The 21571-nt window shown below is 45.5% G+C and overlaps 1 protein-coding gene across 8 annotated transcripts in view; it reads left to right on the top strand.

Annotated features, from left to right (window-relative positions):
* RPH3A (rabphilin 3A) overlaps window positions 1-21571 on the top strand; it is a 278060-nt gene that overhangs the window by 214766 nt on the left and 41723 nt on the right. For 6 of the 8 annotated variants that reach the window (XM_040250832.1, XM_040250831.1, XM_040250830.1 and 3 more), the window contains 2 exons: window positions 3928-3939; window positions 14196-14342. In XM_040250832.1, coding sequence (XP_040106766.1) covers window positions 3928-3939; window positions 14196-14342 — 159 coding nt within the window. The remainder of the gene's footprint in view (window positions 1-3927; window positions 3940-14195; window positions 14343-21571) is intronic. The other 2 variants (XM_040250835.1, XM_040250834.1) reach the window with 1 other exon arrangement.

The following is a 21571-nucleotide window of genomic DNA, read 5'->3' as shown; positions in this document are numbered from 1 at the left end:
ATACCTAAATCAGTGGTGTATTGGCTCTGTACCATGCTGGTCCTTAGAGCTGTTGTTAAATTTGCAGGAATTTTGCAAGTCGGTTGCTAAATATGACTGTTACTAAAAATTAAGTTGTATAGTTTTATAATTAAATTATATTAGACAAGGGTGGTGAATTCTCAGCGTTAATCATTTGTTATTTATTTAACTACATTTTGCTATTCTCTGTGTTGCTTGTTGTCTGTGATCTGTGTATAGTGAAACACTGTCTGTTAGTATGGTGCTGCATGTTTCCTCCCAGCTTTGCATTTAGTGATATCATATAGGTACTCGAAATCAGCCTCAGTGGGGTTTTTCTCTAGAAGTACAACTCTTAAACATTCACCAGCATACCACCGCCTAAAGACCTTGACAATCTACGTCTGTTGTTTATCATCACTGAAGATTTTCACTCAAAGGTCTTATTTTTTTGAATGCTTGGTAATTTTTAAAATTTATAAGGATAATTGCTTTACAATACTGGTTTGATTTCTGCCATACATCAATATGGATTCGCCATAGGTGTATATATGTCCCCTCCGTCTTGAACTTCCCTCCCACCTCTAACCCTTTCCCACCCTTCTAGATTGTTACGGAGCCCTGTTTTGAGTTCCCCGGGTCATACAGCAAATTCCCCTTGGCTCTCTATTTTACATATGCTAGTGTATATGCTTCCGTGTTCCTCTCTCCATTATCTTACCCTCCCTACCACCCTTGCCCATTAGCCTCTTCTCTATGTCTACGTCTCCACTGCTGCTCTGCACACAGGTTCATCAGTACCATCGTTCTAGATTCCATATATATATGTTAATATATGGTATTTCTTTTTCTCTTTCTGACTTACTTCACGCTGTATGATAGGCTCTAGGTTCATCCACCTCGTTAGAACTGACTCAAATGTGTTCTTTTTTTATGGCCAAGTAGTATTCCATTGTCTATATGTACCACAGCTTCTTTATCATGATTGCTTGGTAATGTTTTATTGTGAGCTCAACCTGTGAGAATCCTGGGGAATCTACCATGAGAATATTTTCTTCAGAGAGATTTGCATTTGCTTCTGCCAGGAAGTGTGTGCTACTCACCAAGGATATGATCTGAGCTCCCTTAGGGGGTCCCAGATTCAGCTTCTTCATCTAGTTAGGAGCTCAGAGTCAGTCTCTGGGATACAATGTTGGTGTTTACATTGGTTTCCTACTCGGAGCTCCCAGTTCTGGATTCAGTTTGCTGGGTTTTCTCTTTTTTAAAAAATTGCCTTTTAAAAGTGTAACTAATGTACCTCCAACAGTACACATCTAAAGTACAATTTGATCATTTTTACACTTATATGCCTTCTCATTCCCCTTTGCTCCTCCCTGTCACCACCCATCCCTAAGTAATTATGTAAATGGAATCATCTCTTTGAGGGAAGATGTCTTCTTTCACTTGGCATAATTAAATCATGATCCATTCATATTGTTTTTCATATCAATAGTTTATTCCTTTTATTGCTAAAAAAGTAATATTTCATTGTGTGGATGTACTACAGTTTGTTTATCCATTCATCTGTTGATGGACATTTGGGTTGTTTCTAGTTTTTTTGGCTAGTACAAGTAAAATTTGTATAGACATATACTTGTATTTCTCTTAAGGAAATACCTAGGAGGAAAATGCCTCGGTGGCTTAGTAGGTAAATGTTTAACTTCTAAAAAAACTTGCAAACTGTTTTCCAAATTGTACCACTTTAAATTTCCACCAGAAGTGTATGAGAGTTCTGTCTCCTTTCTCACCAATACTTGATACGATTTGTCTTTTCCATTTTAACCATTCTGTGTGTGCAGAGTGCTATTTGTTTTGTGATTTTAACTTGCACTCCCCTTAATGAATAATGATATTGAACATCTTTTTATGTAAGTTTGACATGCATATAACCTCTTCTTTAAAGTGTCTGTTTAAACACTTTGTCCACTTAAAAATCAGGTCATTTATCTTCTTGTTATTAAGTTTAAAAAATTTTTTTAATGTGCTGTAGATAAAAGTTGTTTGTTGGAGACACATTTTGCACATATTTTTCTCAGTCTATGACTCGCATTTTCTTTTTCATAACAGAGTCTTTTGAAGAGGAAATGTTTTTTATTTTGATGAAGTCTATTTTGTCTGTTTGTTTCAAAGGTAGAGGGATTTTGGAGAATTCCTTTACTTTCTAGCAATCCTAGAACTGTGTTAATAAGATTTGCCCTTAATTATCAAGGTCCTAATTATATATTGATGAGGGTCTTTCAGAATATTTAGTCCACTCGTATTCTCTGAAGCAAAAGTCCCTGTCTGTTTACTATTTCCACCTAAAATCTCCTCTAGTTCTACGAGTTGAACAGTTTTGAAGACATTATTGAACTCTATTGGTTTCCGTTTTGAAAGGAAACTTCTAGCTTCCAAGCCCTTCACATGAACGTTCTCTTGATACCAAACTCATTTGGCAAAGAATATCTTATCAGCCAAAAACTGTCTCTCTATAAGATAAACAGTTTTCTGAAGGTGGATGGGGTAAAATATTTATTTTATTTAAGAAATGTCAGTTAATTAAAACCCCATCCATCACAGTTTACTTTAGTCAATATGAAGCCAAACAATTTGCCTTACAATTAAATTAGAATTATTCAAGCAGTCTGGATGCTATTTCCTTAAAGTGCTCCCGGGCTTCTGTGAAACATCTTGGCATTCCTTATGCATCTGGCTGGCTTGATTGCTACTGCATTTTCTTCAGATATTAAAATTATTTTCCAATAAATGTTAATGGGTGAATTATAGTCACCACACATTCTATCTAGTCTGCAGCAATGATGATGTGCTAATGCAGATGATTCTCTAATGTCTTTCTCCAGTAAATTAAGAAATCTAGTCTTAATTAACTGCTGGCTAGCCAGATACACTTACTGCCTTTGTGATTTTCAAATGCCTTCCTCTCTCAGTCTCCTTGAATCCAACAATGGTGTTTGGAAGACAACTGTGATTGTGTTTGAAAGGAGAGAATGTATTTCTTTCTTGCCCGGGTGGAGCAGGGAGTCAGTTCTCTATGTTGGGGATACATGGGGAGAAATGCTGTCTCTGATAGTTGATTATTTGCTGTGGCTTTCAAGTCTGCAAGCCTGAGAGTGGCAGAGACCAGGGGTGGAAACCGAGGCACAAAGGGAAGATGTGACCTGTCTGTGGTAGCATGACTAGCAAATGGAGAGGCTGGTCTTCTTTTTAGAATGCAAGGACTTGCTTCCTCAAAATGGGGCACTGTGAGTTCTGCTTTTGGATGAATCCAACCACTGTTCAGGGCTCTTTGCCCTTTCTTAACGTGCTCCTTAGAACTTCCCTGGTGGATCACTGGTAGAGAATCCACCTGCCAATGCAGGAGATGCAGTTTTGATCCCTGAGTTGGGGAGATCCCCTGGAGAAGGAAATGGTACCCCAGTCCAGTGTTCTTACTGGGAAATCCCGTGGACAGAGAAGCCTGGCGGGCTACAGTCCATGGGGTCACAAAGAGTCAGACACGACTTAGCTACTAAACAGTAACAATGTGCTCCTTAACCCTCAGTGTTTGAAACAACAGACAAGAATGGTGATGGCCTTGTTATCATTAAATGATTCCTCTTTAGTGCCAAAAAAATGTCATTCAAATACATAAATGATTAGACGGGTTAATTAATAAACTGAACTGATGGGTCATGGTCATCAACGCTGTGAATATACAACCCTACAGCAACCATGTTTTAGATGTGCTAAAATAAGATAATAATGACTGATAAAAAATGGAAGTAGGTCATTGTAATTTAAACTAAACTGTGTGGTTGTTGCATCCAGTGCTGATACTGTTACAAGATGTTTTTTCTCCCTAACTTTATTCATTTTTTTTCTTTCTCTCTTTTCTTTGCCAACCTTCAGTGATAAAGAACAGTGAGTATTTTATGATACTTTTATTTTTCTACAGACTGAATTTTATCTCTTTTCTGATGAAAGTGGCTTGCCCCTATGGAGAGTTGGTTCAAAAAGGAACTAACATGTTTTATATATCTAATAAAAAAAAATCCAAGTTGTTAAAAAAAAAAGCACACCCCTCTTGAGAAAAAAATATGAAATTTCAAGAAAGGAATTCTTGATAAAAGGATGGAAAACATTCCTTAGGGGAGCCCTCAATTTAATTTTTGTTAGCAGCTTGTGGGATTCAGCAAGTTTATTAACCACCTTCTGTTTCTTTTGCATTTTGCCTGGGAACACTGTTCTTAGATAAAGAAAATATTAACTCAAGTGAATGCTGCCATTAATCAAAGATGATGAAGAATAGAACAGAGCTTGTGGGAAGTTATATGCTAAACACATGATCTCTGTCGCCTCATGGGAGGTCGGCCTGATTTCCCAATGAAATGCCTTTGACTCTGAGGTCCCATCTTTGCTCATAACTTTTGTTTTAAATTAGATTCATTTCCTAAATATGCATGACAGATTGGATGCTGGGTCCAATAAATGAACAGTTAGGCTGCAAAGCAGATGGGGTTTTGGTTGTGCGTACACATTGGGAGAATATGGAAGGTCATTTTTACTCTCCCCATGGTAGGGGAGTTGTCACAGATCCACAAGCAGAGCACTGAGCCTGGCCTCAGAACACCCAGGTCTAAGTTCTGCTCTGGGACTCAGTGTCACTTCCTTGAACCCTGGCCATCTCCTTTATAATGTGGGTATATTAACCCAGGTGGCTCAGTGGTAAAGAATCCACCTGCCAATGCAGCAGGAGACACAGGCTCAATCCCTGGGCTGGGAAGACTCTCTGGAGGAAGAAATGGCTACCACTCCAGTATTCTTGCCTGGAAAATCCCATGGACAGAGCCTGGAGGGCACAGACCATGGGGTTGCAAAGAGTCAGACGTGATGTAGTGACTGAGCATGCACAAAGCTCCTAGCTATGTTAACCCTGCCCTTCCACCTTCACTGAGAGGTGGTGCGGTCAAATGAGATGCATGGGAAAGGTTCAGTTCCGCTCAGTTCAGTTCAGTCGCTCAGTCGTGTCCGACTCTTTGCAACCCCATGAACTGCAGCACGCCAGGCCTCCCTGTCCATCACCAACTCCCGGAGTCCACCAAAACCCATGTCCATTGAGTCAGTGATGCCATCCAACCATCTCATCCTCTGTCGTCTCCATCTCCTCCTGCCTTCAATCTTTCCCAGCATCAGGGTATTTTCAAATGAGTCAGTTCTTCGCATCATGTGGCCAAAGTATTGGAGCTTCAGCTTCAGCATCAGTCCTTCCAATGAATATTTTCAGGACTGATTTCCTTTAGGATTGACTGGTTTGATCTCCTTGCAGTCCAAGGGACTCACAAGAGTCTTCTCCAACACAATTCAAAAGCATCAGTTCTTCAGCACCCAGCTTCCTTTATGGTCCAACTCTCACATCCATACATGACTACTGGAAAAACCATAGCTTTGACTATATTGACCTTTGTCGGCAAAGTAATGTCTCTGATTTTTAATATGCTGTTTAGGTTTGTCATAGCTTTTCTTCCAGGGAGCAAATGTCTTTTACTTTCACGGCTACAGTCACCATTTGCAGTGATTTTGGAGCCTAAGAAAATAAGGTCTGTCAGTGTTTCCATGTTTCCCCATCTATTTGCCATGAAATGATGGGACCAGAGGCCATAATTTTAGTTTTTGAATGTTGAGTTTTAAGTCAGCTTTTTCACTCTGCTCTTTTGGCTTCATGAAGAGGCTCTTTAGTTCCTCTTCGCTTTCTGCCATAAGGGTGGTGTCATCTGCATATCTGAGGTTATTGATATTTCTCCCTGCAATTTTGATTCCAGCCTGTGCTTCATCCAGCCCTACATTTTGCATGATGTACTCTTCATATAAGTTAAAATAAGCAGGGTGACAATATACAGCCTTGACATACTCCTTTCCCCATTTTGAACCAGTCCATTGTTCCATGTCCATTTCTAACTGCTTCTTGATCTACATAACAGATTTATCAGGAGGCAGGCCAGGTGGTCTGGTATTCCCATCTCTTTAAGAATTGTCCACAGTTTGTTGTGATCCACACAGTCAAAGGCTTTAGTGCAGTCAGTGAAACAGAAGTAGATGTTTTTCTGGAATTCTCTTGCTTTTTCTGTGATCTAGCAGAGGTTGGCAATTTGACCTCTGGTTCCTCTGCCTTTTCTAAATCCAGCTTGAACATCTGGAAATTCCCAGTTTACATACTATTGAAGCCTAACTTGGAGAATTTTGAGCATTCTTTTGCTAGCGTGTGAGATGAGTGCAATTGTGCGGTAGTTTGGACAAACTTTGGCATTGCCTTTCTTTGGGATTGGAATGAAAACTGACCTTTTCCAGTCCTGTGGCCGAAGTTCCAAATTTGCTGGCATATTGAATGCAGCACTTTCACAGCATCATCTTTTAGGATTTGAAATAGCTCAGCTGGAATTCCATCACCTCCACTAGCTTTGTTCATAATGATGCTTCCTAAGGCGCACTTGACTTCACGTTCCAGGATGTCTGGCTCTAGGTGAGTGATCACACCATCATGATTATCTGGGTTATTAAGGTCTTTTTTGTATAGTTCTTCTGTGTGTCCTTGCCTCCTCTTCTTAATATCTTCTCCTTCTGTTAGGTCCAAACCCCAAAAGGGTTTACAAACAAATAGTCAGTTACCAACAAATACACTTTATTGTGCAAGGAGCTATAATAGCAGAATCACAGTGTCCTGTGGGAGTACAATGATGGGGAAGTTTCCTGGAAGAAGTATTGTGTAAGCTAAGATCGTGTAAAGGAGGTACAAGACAGAGAAGAGACAGAGGAGTTCCAGGTAAGGGAACAGCATACACAAAGGCTAAATAGGAGAGAGAGCATTGGGATTTTAGGAAAGCTGAATGGAACTCAGTCTGGTTTAAAAGATTGCCAGGATCCTGAGATCCCCTTAGCTTTCTGAAGGGAGTTAGGGAACCACAGCATCCTTTTGGCACCCCCTGGAGACTGGTAGGGGTAAATCTCATCCGAAAGGGCCTCTATACCAGCAGGACTTGTATAAAGTGTTCTGTGTCGTGGATGTCCCTCCTTCTACACCCTCCCCTTCAGGATTCATTAAAATCTCATTCTCTGAGCTGTAAAGAGACTTCCTGCTGACACCCGCTTCTGTCGGCATCCTGGGGGAAGGGAGGGGATAAGAAGAAAGAAAAGAAAAAGGATTAATTTTCTGCACACCACTGCGGTTTAATGCTTCAGAGCCTTCATGCCCTGACAGCATTTCCATCATCCCACTCCTTTGGGGAGCTATAATATATTAATAGAGACATCTGGTGGGTACTTATTACGTGACTATTGTATGCATGAAACGAAGAATCAAGGTAGGAGGCAGGAAGAAGCTGGGAGTCTGCGCTTTGCAGTGTTTCTGTGAGGGGCTTCCACCTGGAGTCAGGACTAGTTTCCTTTTGTATTAGAGGCCACTGGTGCTGGTTTCTTGGGGAGGGTTCCTTCCAACAGTCTCTAGATGCGCCTGAGCAGGTACATTCATGTCACAGATGAAGCACACCCAGAATGCTGGTTTCTTGAGCCTCTGACCATATCCTCCCCACACAGCTCTCTTGGCAGTTCCCTTCCCTCTTTTGAGGGTTGGGCATCTGGAAAATGAGCAGGTCAACTGCAGTGATCTTTAGACTTTTATTAGCAGCAAACTTCTTTCTGTGAATACGATTTTATTCAGAAGCTAAGTATATAAGACAGATGATAAAGAGTGGAGCTGGATAAAGATCTTTAGTGGCTAAAAGCATTAAATGTATCATGGTGCAACTGTAAGTTAAAATAATACCAAACTATAAAGTAAATGTAGCGAGTATAGCAAGCTTCCCTTTGTTATTGTTGCTGTTGTTGTTGTTGCCACAGTGGACAGTGTATCAGTTATCTTTTGCTGTGTAACAAATCTGATGCTCTGTGACAACCTAGAGGGGTGGGATGGAGTTGGAGGTGGGAAGAAGATTCAAGAGAGAGGAGACATACATAGACCTATGGCTGATTGATGTTGATATACAGCAGAAACCAACACAATGTTGTAAGGCAATTATCCTCCAATTAAAAATAAATAATTATTAAAAAAAACTCAGTGGCATTGAACAATGATGATTTATATTCTGGAATCTGGGCCTAGCTGGTGGCTCTGCTGATCTTGGCTGGGCTCTCTTGTGCATCAAACTGTCGGCTGATCTAAGATGCTGCGGCTGGAGTGACTCAGCTCTGCGTGCCTCTCATCCTGTCCTGAGCTTTTTGTTTCAGTGATGAAAGTAAATAGAAATATACAAGGCTTTTTCAGGCTTAGCCCCAGGATGGCCCATCTCTCCCCTGTGTTATATTGGCCAAAGCAAGCCACAATTCCATGCGGGATTCAAGGGTTGAGAAATAGACTCTGCCCTTTGGGTGAAAGCAATTTTAAATCCACATGGCAAAGGGCATGGATCCTTAGAAGGGTGAAGTATTGAGGTCCCCAATGTGATAAACTAGATCTCATGATTTTATTAAATATTAAATTCTTAAAAATTGGTTTTGCTCACGGTCTTTTTAACTGGTATCCTTACTTTGCTAGTGAGAACCCAGCATTGCCATCTGGGCTGAAATGAGGATGGAGGGCTTGGTACCCTGTCCACTCTGTCCCTCCACGGCCCACTCACCTGCAACCCTTTGAGATCCCTTCAGGGAACTACAACAGCTTAGACTATTTGGGGGAATAAGAGGCAGGTGCCCTTCATAATTTTCCAGGAAGCCTTGTCCTAAGTATGTGAATAAGAGTGGAGATGGGTCAGCCCTCTTCGCCCTGACCTGCCTGACCCACTAAGCCAGGGATGTTTCCGCATGCAGCCACTGAGGTTCAGGGGTAGCCTCTGAGGGACTAAGTGGGTAAGACTTCTCACGCCCAATGCAGGGGGCCCAGGTCTGATCCCTGGTCAGGGAACTAGATCTCACACGCCACAGCAGAGTTGGCAACTAAAGATCCCACATGCTGCAGTGAAGATAGAGGATCAAGGGTCCTGGGTGATGCAGCTAAGACCTGGCATAACCAAAGAAATAAAGAGTCCTGGCAGGAAACAGACATGAAATCCTTCTCACTTAACAAATCTGAAACAGACATTCAGACTGGGGCCCCAATGCACACTGCTAATAAGCAACAGACCCAGGATTTGGATCTTAAACCCCACTAGGTCAAGGAGGGCTCAAGCTGGTGTGCAGTAGGCCCTCTAGGCATTTACTGGATTGAATACAATGCTCTGAGGAACTTGTCCAAGGAGGCAACACTTTGGTCTCCACTTTTGGCTTCCCTTGTGGCTCAGATGGTAAAGAATCTGCCTGCAGTGTGGGAGACCTGGATTCGATCCCTGGGTCGGGACAATCCCCTGGAAAAAGGAATGGCTACCCACTCCAGTATTCTGGCCTTGAGAATTCCATGGACAGAGGAGCCTGGCAAGCTACAGTCCATGCGGTTGCAAAGAGTCGGACACAACTGAGCAAGTTTCACTTTCACTTTTGGTCTTTAATGAGATCCCAACACTGGACTTTGGTCTTAAGGACAGGGAGCCCAAATCCTTAGTGAGGGTGCCACCTTCTTGTCACTAGAGTATTCTCAAGGCCCCCATGTTCACAATGCTCCCCAGCCCACAGGAGGCCCAGATACGGCCATACTCTCCCTTCAGAGCAAAGGCTTTGGTTTGAAAAACCAGTTTGTTTCCCTCTGTTTGCTTTTGAAATTAAAACATGAAAATCCACAGGAGGCTTGCGAATCCCCACTGGGACCAATTGGTGACATTTTCAAACACTAGATGAGTTGTTTGTCAACTGCGTGTTTTGGAGCAGAGGACGGGGAGTGGGTAAGGTCTGGAGAGATGCTGGGAGCTCCAGCAGGCCTTTTGCTCATCTGCAGATGGAGGCAATTATCCTAGGTGGGCCTCTTGGGGACCCCTATTCCTGCTTGTGTTTCTGGAGTCGTGTGTTTCCTGTGCGTGCTAATCCCAGCGAGTTGTGTGGTGGGGTCAGAGGCATTGACTTCAGGTCTGACCATACCCATGACCAGACTGAACTGTAGGAATATGTCTATGAAAGGGTCTCTACTGTGTATATGGCCCAGCATCACATGTATGCTCTGTCTTGGTCCCTGAGCTGCTTTTTAAAGGCAGAAGATACATGGAGACTTCCCTGGTGGTTCAGACAGTAAAGAATCTGCCTGCAATGCAGAAGACCCAGGTTTGATCCCTGGGTCAGGAAGATGCCCTGGAGATGGGAATGGCAACCTACTCCAGTACTGTTGCCTGGAGAATTCCATGGACAGAGGAGCTACAGTCCATGGGGTCACAAAGAGTCAGACATGACTGAGCAACCAACAATTTCACTTCACTTTTAATACGTGGAGGGGGATCAGAAGAGAATGAAGAAAGAGAAGTGGGGATGAAGGAGGAAGAAGAGGGGTAGTTGAGACATCCATTTTCATGGAGAACCAGAGGGACCTGGGGAGGTGGCTGGATGAGGTTGTAACTAAGGCTCTTTGGGAAGGATGGGTGGTCTTCCTCATGCAGGAGTCCAGTCTGTGCTTTGCAATTGATGGGAAGAAACATCAGGCTGAGGGATATTCGCATACCTTGAGGAAGATCTTTCCAATAGAATGGCATAGACTCCTTGTGAGAGAGTGAGGTCTTCATCACAGGGAGCATTCAAGCAAGGCTGGAAGGACCCCATGGGGAGGCTGTGTAAGGACAGGCTTTCGGGTGATCCTCCATGGCCCTCCCCTCCTGGTGTTCGTGTCTTTGTGTAACCTCCTCGCCTTGAGTGTGGGCAGGACCAGGGTTGTGTTTCTAACCTATGGAATACTGCAAACAGGATGGGACCTCAGCCCTGCGATTACATCATGTTATGTAAGACTCTGTTGCACTTGACTGGCGCTGCAGTCACCTTGCATACTTGATGAAGGAAGTGGCCCATGGGATGAAGTGGAAGTCCGCTTGGTTAGGAACTGCAGCCTGCCTCCAGGACATGGAGGTGACCTCTTGCCAACAGCCAATAAGAAGTTGGGGTCCTAGGTCACTTGGCTGCTGGGAAATGAATTAGATTTACCTGGAAGCTTGTTCTTCCCCTATAAAGCCTCCAGAGGAAATCTGAGCCATCTGGAGCCGTCTGGAATCTGACCCATCTGACATCTGATTGCAGCCTTGTAAGATGCTGTGCAGAGGACCCAAAGCCATGCCTGGACTCCCAACATGGAAACTGTGACATAATAAATGTGTGTTGTGTAAAGCCCCTAAGTTTGTAATAACTGGTTATGCAACAATCGAAAATGAACATAGGCATTGTAGATGGGGCTTTGTTCCACCCTGTCTGTATCCTCAGCTAGGTTGATTTTTCCAATTATCTAATGGTACTGAAGCTGAAGCTCCAGTACTTTGGCCACCTGATGTGAAGAGTCGACTCATTGGAAAAGACTCTGATGCTGGGAAAGATTGAGGGCAAGAAGAGAAGGGGACAACAGAGGATGAGATGGTTGGATGGATCACCGACTCAATGGACATGGGTTTGAGCAAACTCAAGGAGATAGAGAAGGACAGGGAAGCCTGGCATACTGAAGTTCATGAGGTCACAAAGAGACATGACTTAGCAACTGAACAACAACGCTACAGAACAAATCACATCAAGCACAGTGGCTTAAACAGCAGTTACTGCTTATTACCTCTTGCAGATTTTGTTGGTAGATATTTGAGAGTGGCTTGACCAGGTGGTCCTGGCAGAGCTGCAGTCATATGTCAGCTGGGGCTGAGGCCATCTGAAGATTTGACAAGAGCTAGAGGGTCCCTGGCAAGTTTGTGCTGGCTGTTGGGTGGCAGGAGAAGGGGCGGGGGCTCAGTTACTCTCCACAGGGATGTTTGAGTGTCCTCATGACATGGCATTTGACTTCTGCTAGACCGAATGACCCAAGAGACCAAGGCAGAAGTTGCAATGTCTTTCATGACCTAGCCTTGGAAGTCACCCACGGTCACACCCATTGTATTTAGCTGGTCACACAGCACCAGCTGGGATTCAATGTGAAAGACAACACAGAGTGAATACCAGGAGGCAGATATCCCGGGGAACCATCTGGTAGACTGATTGCCATATTGATCTTTCTTCCATTGAGTATGTTTAGCATTTGTCCATCCCCAGAGGCCCCTGATCCAAAGCAAGGTATGTTTCCATCCGGGTTTCACCCGGCCGTTCTCTCCTCTTTCTCATAAGATGTCTGCTTCCTTCCAGTTGCTTTCAAACTCTTCCTTCTCTGCTCTTCTGAACAAACCATCTAAGGTGGGAGGATGTGAGATGAGGCTGGGAGGGAGGAGGGGCTTTTAATTTTCAACTTTAAGTGTCAAAAGGCAATTTCATGCCTGCTGACGTGATTAGAGCAGTGGAAGTAATAAGGGCTGACAGCTAATGGGGTGCTGGCTCCAGGGGATTCGTAATTACTGATTTCCTCCCGCAAAAGGGACAAGAATTTCTAGTGGTGTTGAGCCCTGCATTCCACTTGGGTGATGCCCCTCAGCGCCTCAGGGGCGGAGGATATTATTAGTGGAGAGAATGATAATTTGCCATAGACCGTAGCATTAGCTCTCTACCCAGCTCTGATCCTCTGCACCATCCCTGGGGCTACACGGATAGGCATTCAATTCACCTCATATTGGGGAGGTTAAGTGTGCAGGCTGCCCAGTTCTGAATTCCACCTCTGCCACTTCCCAGCCGTGCGACCTTGGGCAAGTTGTCTAATTTCTCCACACCCGAATCTCCTCACCAGAAAATAGACAATAACCATCCCTGCCTTGTAGAAATGTGAGGATTAAATGAAGTAATGTGAGGATTAAATGAAGTAATGTGGGCCTCCAGGAGGCGCTATGTCAGTATTTGCTGCTGCTAAGTGGCTTCAGTCGTGTCCGACTCTTTGCCACCCCATGGACTGTAGCCTGCCAGGCTCCTCTGTCCATGGGATTCTCCAGGCAAGAATAATTGAGTGGGTTGCCGTGCCCTCCTCCAGGAGACCTTCCTAACCCAGGAAACAAACCCACATCTACATTTCCTGCATGGGCAGGCAGGTTCTTTACCACTAGCACCACCTGGGAAGTCCATGTCAGTATTTGCTTTTTTATTGAAACAAAAAAGTCAAGAAGACCACAGGATGGAACTTAAGTGCTACAGGAGCTTTGGAGGCAGGAAATCTAGATGTTTGTGTGAAATGGAGAGATTTTTATAAAACTAGTTAGCAACTAGTTTAAATTTGAAAAAAAAAATTCTGTGGCCCACACTAAACATATTTGTGCCAGGTAAGGGTTGGGGTCAACCTGGGATCCAGGGCTTCAGACCACTCTCCCAGAATCTTTTCCATTCCAGTTGTAGAAATCTACTGTTTGGACTCTTTTCCTGAGAACACCATTATCCTCCAGGTTTCCATGAAAAGTGAAAGTCGCTCAGTTGTGTCTGACTCTTTACAACCCCATGGACGGTAGCCCGCCAGGCTTCTCTGTCCATGGAATTCTTCAGGCCGGAATACTGGAGTGGGTAGCCATTCCCTTCTCCAGGGGATCTTCCCAACCCAGGGACAGAAGCCAGGTCTCCCACATTACAGGCGAATTCTTTATTGTGTGAGCCACATGGGAAGCCCATGTTTCCATGAACTTCCTGCAAATGTCAAGTCAAGAGTGTCTGCCACATGCTAAGCACTTAAGAAAATTAAACTCAGCAGAACCCTATGAAGGATGTATATGTTTCCCACTGTGTGTGTGTGTGTGTGTGTGCATGCATGCTCAGTCGCTCAGTCACATCCTACTCTTTGCGACCCCGTGGAATGCAGCCCACTGGTCTCCTCTGCCCATGGGATTTTCCTGGCAAGAATACTGGAGTGGGTTGCTATGTCCTCCTGCAGAGGAATATTCCTGACCCAGGAATTGAACCCCTGTCTCTTGCATCTCCTGCATTGGCAGGTGGATTCTTTACCACCATGCCACCTGCAAAGCCCCCATGTGCCCCATTATAGAGATAAGCAAACTGAGGCTCTGAGAGGTTGGGATTCTTTTGCCTGAATGGATTTGAACTGAAGTTTACCAGACTCCAGAGGCTAGAGCCTAACCACAATGGCCTACTTTCTCTCCAGCCTCACGCCTTCCCAAATTACCTTTCAGGCTCCAGACAGGATGGTCTGTCCACCCCAGCGGTCAGCCAGACAGACAGAGGAAACAGGAAGAGCTGACAGATGAGGAGAAGGAAATCATCAATAGGGTGATCGCTCGCGCTGAGAAGATGGAAGAGATGGAACAGGAGCGAATCGGGTGAGGCCCCGCGGTTCCCTCCATCCTGGGAGGGCCGTGCTGCCCAGGGCGGGGTGCTGGGGGAGGGGACGGGGCAGGGCTGCCTTTGGGGTTTGTCATCTGTGATGTGCCGAGCCACCCACTCAGGCAAAGCCGGAATTGGTGCAGGGGATGAGAGAGCCAGGAGAGGAGGAAAGAGAACAGGGGAGAGAGTGGGCTGGGGGCCGGCTGGGGAGGGGGGCATCTGGGCTGGGGGGTGCGTTAAAGATGGAGAAGGGGGGACCTTCTCAGAGGCAGATGGGAGATTGTCTCTGGAGGCTGGAGGTGTGTGTGTGTGCACAGGTGTCTCACTATTTTGGCTGCACAGAAATGTGTTCTAGTGACATAGGTCATGCAGGTTCCAGAATGTACAGCTGAGGGTGAGGTAGGGGGGAGCAAGTCTATGTCAAAGACACAGTTAGGGAAAGAGAGCACACGCCTGAAATGAACTATATGAGAGAATGGGAGAAATCCTTTCTAAAGGGGAGCCAGCGTGAGAGTAAGGCTGCAGAGATTAAGCTGGTGGGTCTGGATGCCAAGAACTCAGGGTTCCATCCCCACTCCCCACTTACCAGCTGCAGCTCCCATGCATGTTGCTTCACCCCCTGAGCCTCGATTTGCTGTCTCTAAAATGGGGGAAATAAAAGTCACCGTCCCATAGGACAGTCATAAGGAGAGAAGTGATGCTTGTATCTTTCCTGGCCCAGGCCTGGGCATTCAGTTCAGTCGCTCAGTGGTGTCCAACTCTTTGCGACCCCATGGACTGCCACGCGCCAGGCCTCCCTGTCCATCACCAACTCCCAGAGTTTACTCAAACTCATGTCCGTCATGTCGGTGATGCCATCCAACCATCTCATGCTCTGTCATCCTCTTCTCTTCCCACCTTCAATCTTTCCCAGCATCAGGGTCTTTTCCAATGAGTTGGTTCTTTGCATCAAGTGGCCTGGGCATACTTTGCATTTAACGAATGGAGGGGGAGGAAAGTGGGGTTTGGAGGGCAGAGGTAACAAAAACACATAAGGGATGGAAGAAGGATGTGTGGCGTGTATGTGTCAGGGAGTGACAGCATCAGTGAGCCAGGGCAGTGTTAGAGAGAGAGGGAGGGCTAGCAGGTGGGCTTGGGAGGGGTGGATGGGGAAATGAGAGGGGAAGCGTGCCTGGGAGAAGAGAAGAATGAGTATGTGTGTGTTGAGTGTTGGGGGTTCGGGGTTGCGGTTCATGGCATGGGTAGAAGTTTCCACTGCCAGGACTCAGGGAGGCCACCAAGCGGTCCTCCAAGACTGAACCTCAGATGGGAAATGGGAGGGGTCACCGAGATGTCACCTCCTTCCCAGACCTTTCTTCCATGGGGCAGAGTGGGGAGCAGCCTTTGCTGACTGCTTGCGACTGGTTGGGCACTGGGGTGTCCTTTCATCTCCCCGCCCATCCACTCAGCAGGGGGTTAACAAGATTCCTGGGTGGAAAATGATGTTCTGAACACACAGGAAGTGGGCGCCTTTGATTTGACCCTCTGCAGATCATTTTGTTCAGGGTGGGCTGGGGCCATCAGAGGTGATGTTGGCAAGTGGCAGATAACCTGTGCCAGGCAGAGTCAGCTGGTGTTTAACCCTCCATCAGCTTCCTGAGTAGGTTGCTAATGGGGAGAGGTCTTGAGGGGCTTGCTTACAGGGCTGAGTTTTTATTTTGCTTTTAAAAAGATATATCAGGAATGAGGAGTTGTCCAGGCTGGAGGTCTTGTGAGTGTGTGGGTATGAGCTTGAGTGTGTGTTCACTTCAACCAACAAGGGGCCTCAGCCTTGCAGAAAGGATATCCTTGCAGAAGGATATGGATGTTACATTCTTGCTTGGAGGCAAGAACTTCCAACCTTTTTCCTACATAGCACTTTCCCATCAGCTAACACACTTTGTATTTTACATTGAGTTTGACTGTTGTATGTCTCTCCCTATCAGATGATAATATTCCTGAGTGTAGATATTGTTGCCTCTTTTGTTCACCATGGAATCCCCAGACCTAGTACACAGTAGGTGTGCAGTAAAGTATTTGTTGAGTGAGTGAGTGAACACGGTAGACAGTGCTCCTCCCATCCACCCGAGTCGGTTTCTTTCTGCATCTCCTGTGGCCATGAGGCTGGAGAGCTTGGAATTTTGTAGTCCAGGGTCCAAATTTCCAGAGAAGACACTATGACTGGCTGGTTTAGATTTATATCAGAATCTATCCCTGTTAACTGGGCTGCATTTGGGTGTGAATTAAGGGGATCTCTGTGAATTAATCCCCTTAATTCAAGAACATTCAAGAACAGGGTAGACGGGCTCCCTGCCTTACCCCCATGCCCTCCTACATTGCCTGATCTGGTGATGTGGTGGAAGAGCACAGCAGTTAATCCCTGAGGCCCCAGAGTCAGAGAGACCTGGGTTCAAATTCCAGCCCTATTTCTTATCCCCTTTGTGACCTTACGCAGGCTACTTGAGCTCCTCCTTCCTCAATTTCCTCATCTGCAAAATGGGGAAGCTCTGCAGATCATTTTATTCCTGGATGGAAAATGATGTTATGAACACACAGGAAGTAGGTGCCTTTGATTTGAACCTCTGTAGACCCTGATGCCGGGAAAGATTGAAGGCAGGAGGAGAAGTGGGTGACAGAGGATGAGATGGTTGGATGGCATCATCGACTCAATGAACATGAGTTTGAGCAAACTCCAGGACATAGCGAAGGACAGGGAAGTTCGGTGTGCTGCATTCCAGGGGGTCGCAAAGAGTCAGACACGACTTAGCGACTGAAGGACAACAAGAGCAGGGATAACTTGGCACACGCTTCTCTGGGAATGATTCACACACAAAATACTATCATGGCGCCTGGCACAGCGCACATGCTCAGTCAATGGTGATGATCATTTAACCGCATTTGCTGTGGAAATGCGTTTCTTTACACTGACCAAGGCCTCTGTTCTAGAATTATGCCCGAGACTGTGGTTTGGCAAGCCCCTGGCTTCCCCTGAAGGAGACCTGAGAGCCTTCCAGTGAAGCAGGGGCCAAGCCCATGGCGACGGAGTGTCCCCTTGCTGAGACACTACATTTTCTCATCCTGCCAGGAGGCAGGACAGTCCTGGAGGATTCTGGCTGCCGCTGTTTCCCCGCGCCCTTCCAGCTGCCAGCCCTCACTGGTAGCATCGCCAGAGGCAAATCATGCTATTTGTGTCTTATGAGCTCGAACCTGCCCTCATTCCTGTTCAACCCACGCATACCTGGGAGGGGATCAGAGTGGAGTGAGATCAAAGGAGAGCGATCAGATGCAGAGCGAGGCTAAACACGGGGTGCCATTGGGGCTCCCCCTCCAGAACCTGAGGCTCAGTTAATGAGCCTTTGGGGGCTTCAGTTCCCCACCCATCCAGGAAGGCAGGTCAGCCTGGGTCTCGGAATCCTTCCTGATCCAACTGTAAAGTATTTGGGAGTGTCTGGTGGAGGACCCTGTACCATGTTATTGGCTGCCTCTCTCAACCTGTGGATATAACTGTGTCCGTTTCTGGGCCAAGACACCAGCTCTGTGATGCTGAACTTCCTTTTCTGTTACCTAACAGTCATCTGAGAGACATGCAAAGTCATTGTTTACATAATAAGCAATCGTTATAATGGGTACCATTTATAGGCTGAGTATTTACTGTGTGCCAAACACTGAATCTAAAAGCTTCAAATAGGCTTAACTCATTAACTGCTCCTCTCAGCCGGATCAAGTAGTATCTATTAGTATTCTCATTTTGCAGCTGAGGAAACTGAGGCTTAGAAAATCTAGGTCACTTATCCAAGGTCACACAGAGACATGTCCCTCTCTGGCTGACTCTCAGAATTACGCTCCTAACTATTAGGTGTCTTTCCTGAAGGCCTGGCCTCAAATTGTTAGACTCTACAGAATATGGGAACGTTTAAAGCTTAGGTTTGGAGGGGACATTGGAGAAGGAAATGGCAACCCACTCCAGTATTCGTGCCTGGAAAATTCCACAGATGGAGGACCCTAGTAGGCTACAGTCCATGGGGTCAAAAACAGTTGGACATGACTGACCAACTTCACTCACTTTTGGGGGAGTTAGAAGCTAGAATCCCTTCTATACTGGCCCAGTGATTCCTTCTCAGTGATCTTACTAACCTGTTTCTACCTCCAAAGCTGTCAGAACTTGTCTCCATGGTCCTAAGGCCGTGCAGAATTCCAAGTGAGAATCAGCCCCAGGGAGTCCCAGGAGGCGCTGCCTCCCTGCGGGGGTTTAACTAGAGCTAGATGCCCCAGGGAGTCCCACGAGATGCAGCTGGCTAGAGCTGGTTCTCGCCTTGGAGCCTCTTTGCTTTTGACCAAGAGGGTGTCTAAACCTTCACTCACTACTCAGCCCATCATCAAGCTCTGCTCTCTTCAGCATTCCTGGAGGGAAGGATGACACCCAGGGGGGAAATTCATTAAAGAGCCTCATTTTGCCCCACATTCCTTATTCAAAGCTAAGTGGGATCTCAGAATTTATTTTGCATGCCCTGACTGCTGTAAACTTTCTATATTAGTTAGGGCATTTGGCTTGCAAGAAAGGAAATTAATTCCAGCTAGACTGTTTGAGTTATCTGTGACTGCATCACACACCACCCGACACTTACTGACTGCCAACAACCACAATTTACTATTTTTCATGATTCTGTGGGTTAAGAATTTAGGCAGGACTATGACAGACTGATTTTCTGCTCTGTGTAGCATGGGCAAGGGGTCACTCATTCAACTGCATTCAGTGAGTGACTGGGTTGGACTGGAAGGGCCAGGAAAGCTCCAATCCTTTCGCACAGTGTGCTCTGCATGGCCCCTCTATTTCCAAGAAATCTTTCCTTATTCAGTTTTCTGACCTGAGTTCCTTTACCTGGCAAAGAAAGCAAAGATGGAAGTCATCGGGATTCTTAACAGCTAGGTCTGGGACTGGTAGAGCATCACTCCACTGGGTTCTACTGGAGAGGAGAAAGAGATCCACCTCTTCCTGAAAGAATGACTTAAGATGCATCGAGGGGAGGAAGCTGTAAATGGGAGTTTTCTTTGGAGATTCTACTCCATTAGGCAAAAAGGGGAATTGAATACAAGGTTTCAGAGGTATCTCAAGGGATCCAAGGACAGGGACACAGCCTAGACTCACAAAAGTTCTGCTTCTCATCCACATCTTAGAAAACATAGTCACATACTATACCTCTTCGGTTGCTATACTTCTTCTTAGCCCTAATTCCAAATTCCCAAGAAAGAAACTCTGATTGGTCCAGGTCACCCTGAGTGCCTGCCTCTCATCCAATCAGCCGTGACCAGAGGTGCCAGGCTATACAAACAAGGATGCTGAGTGCTTCTCAAGAGAGTGCCAAGGTCCTTTGTGAACTGAACAGACACCCAGAGGGTGCCCACAGGACTTTTAAAGCATATTAAATCTGGAATTAAACATTTGCCTGGGGAAACTTGTGTGTGCAGGTTTTGTTTCCCTGGTAGGTTCCTCCATATCTTTATCATATTTCTTTCTTTCAGAGCCTCTCAAAGGCATTTGCTCACATATTCTGTCTGCAAGGGGACAGGCGGCCTGGTGGTTTCCTTTCGAGGTTGATGTCCCTCAACAGATGGATCCGAAGAAGTAATTAGGATTTGTCATTAACCTTGGTGTCCAAACACTGTGATGGAGGAGGAAGTCAAAAAGACACTGGGAGACCTGTTGTTGACAAAATCTGTTGGATTTCTGTCACTTCTCCATCTCAGTTCCACCAGCTCCTATAGTCTTAGCCCAGAATTTTTCTCAAAGTGTGGACAGAGGGAGAAGTGAGTAATAAGGCTTGGAATTTGCTGCATCTAATTAGCCAGGCATCCTTCCTATGGCTTGACAAGCTGACCGCAAGCCAGGTCATCTTCTCTTCCCTGCTACTTTTTTTTTTTTTTTAATTTGGAGTCCTAGACGTTCTGTGGATAGAACTCAGGGGTTCTGGGGCATAGTTATCTGTGTGTATGTGTTCATTTTTAAGAAGAAATATTCATAGATGTCATCAGGTTTGGGGGGATTCTGAACCCCCAAATGTTGAGAAACACTGAATAGTACCTCAGTTTTTCAAGGGATCAGATCAGCACTTTCTGATGTCCATGTATCCTTAATAATATATGGAATCTGTTTGCGCAAGATGAAAACAGTGAGTGAATGAGTGAAAGTCGCTCGGTCGTGGCTGACTATTTGCGACCCCGTGGGCTAGACAGTACTGAAGTGGGTAGCTGTTCCCTTCTCCACGGGGTCTTCCCAGCCCAGGGATCAATCCCAGGTCTCCTGCATTGCAGGCGGATTCTTTACCAGCCGAGCCACCAGGGAAGCCCAAGAATACTGGAGTGGGTTGAACCGGGGTCTCCTGCATTGCAGGCAGATTCTTTACCAGCTGAGCTGTATGGGAAGCCCCCAGTGAAAACAGATGTCTTCCTAATTCATTAAGCAGTCCAGTGCCTGGCATAAAAAGAAGAGAGCAAATGAATGCATGTTGGATAATTTTAAACCCAACTGACTAAGTCTCTCATTGAATGATTTTAACTTTGAGGTTTACCGGACCTCATCTATAAAATGGGGAGTTGGAGTTGGACTCTGTCCATCTCCAAATCCATCTAGCCCAAGGTTCTTGAACCTTGGCACTATTGACATCTGGAGACAGATAATTCTTTCTGGTGGGTGTGGTTCTGTGCCCTGAATTTTTTAGCAGCTCCCTCTGGCTCCTTCCAACTGGATGCCTGTGGTAACTGGGACTGTTACCAAGCTGTGACAATCCAAAATGTCTCCCGACATTGCCAGATGCCCCCCTGAGGGGCAAAATCATGTCCCGTTGAGAATCACTGCTCTAGCCTTCTTGCTGAGTGACTCAAAAAAGGAAGAAGAAACAAATGAGAATTTTCCTGCAACTCAACTTCTAGGGAAATAATAATAGTTCACCCTTACAAAGCGCCATGTGTTGGCAGTGTACTCAAAGCTTTATGCAGATTCATCTATGTAACCCTCTCAACAGCTTTATGCATTAAGCCATATTATTATCATTCCCATTTTACAGATGAGGCAACTGAGGCACAGAGAGGTTAAGCAACTTCCCAGAGTTGCACAGCTAATACGCAATACAACTGGGATTGCAAACCCAGACTGGCTGGCTTCAGAGTTAGATGCCTATTCTGCTATTCTATAGAGAGATTTAAGCTATGG

This window comes from Oryx dammah, unplaced genomic scaffold (genome assembly GCF_014754425.2).
Source record: "Oryx dammah isolate SB20612 unplaced genomic scaffold, SCBI_Odam_1.1 HiC_scaffold_12, whole genome shotgun sequence".
Classification (NCBI taxonomy): Eukaryota; Metazoa; Chordata; class Mammalia; order Artiodactyla; family Bovidae; genus Oryx; species Oryx dammah.
The sequence above is the reverse complement of the archived record's forward strand: the minus strand, read 5'-3'. Positions and strand labels throughout refer to the sequence as shown.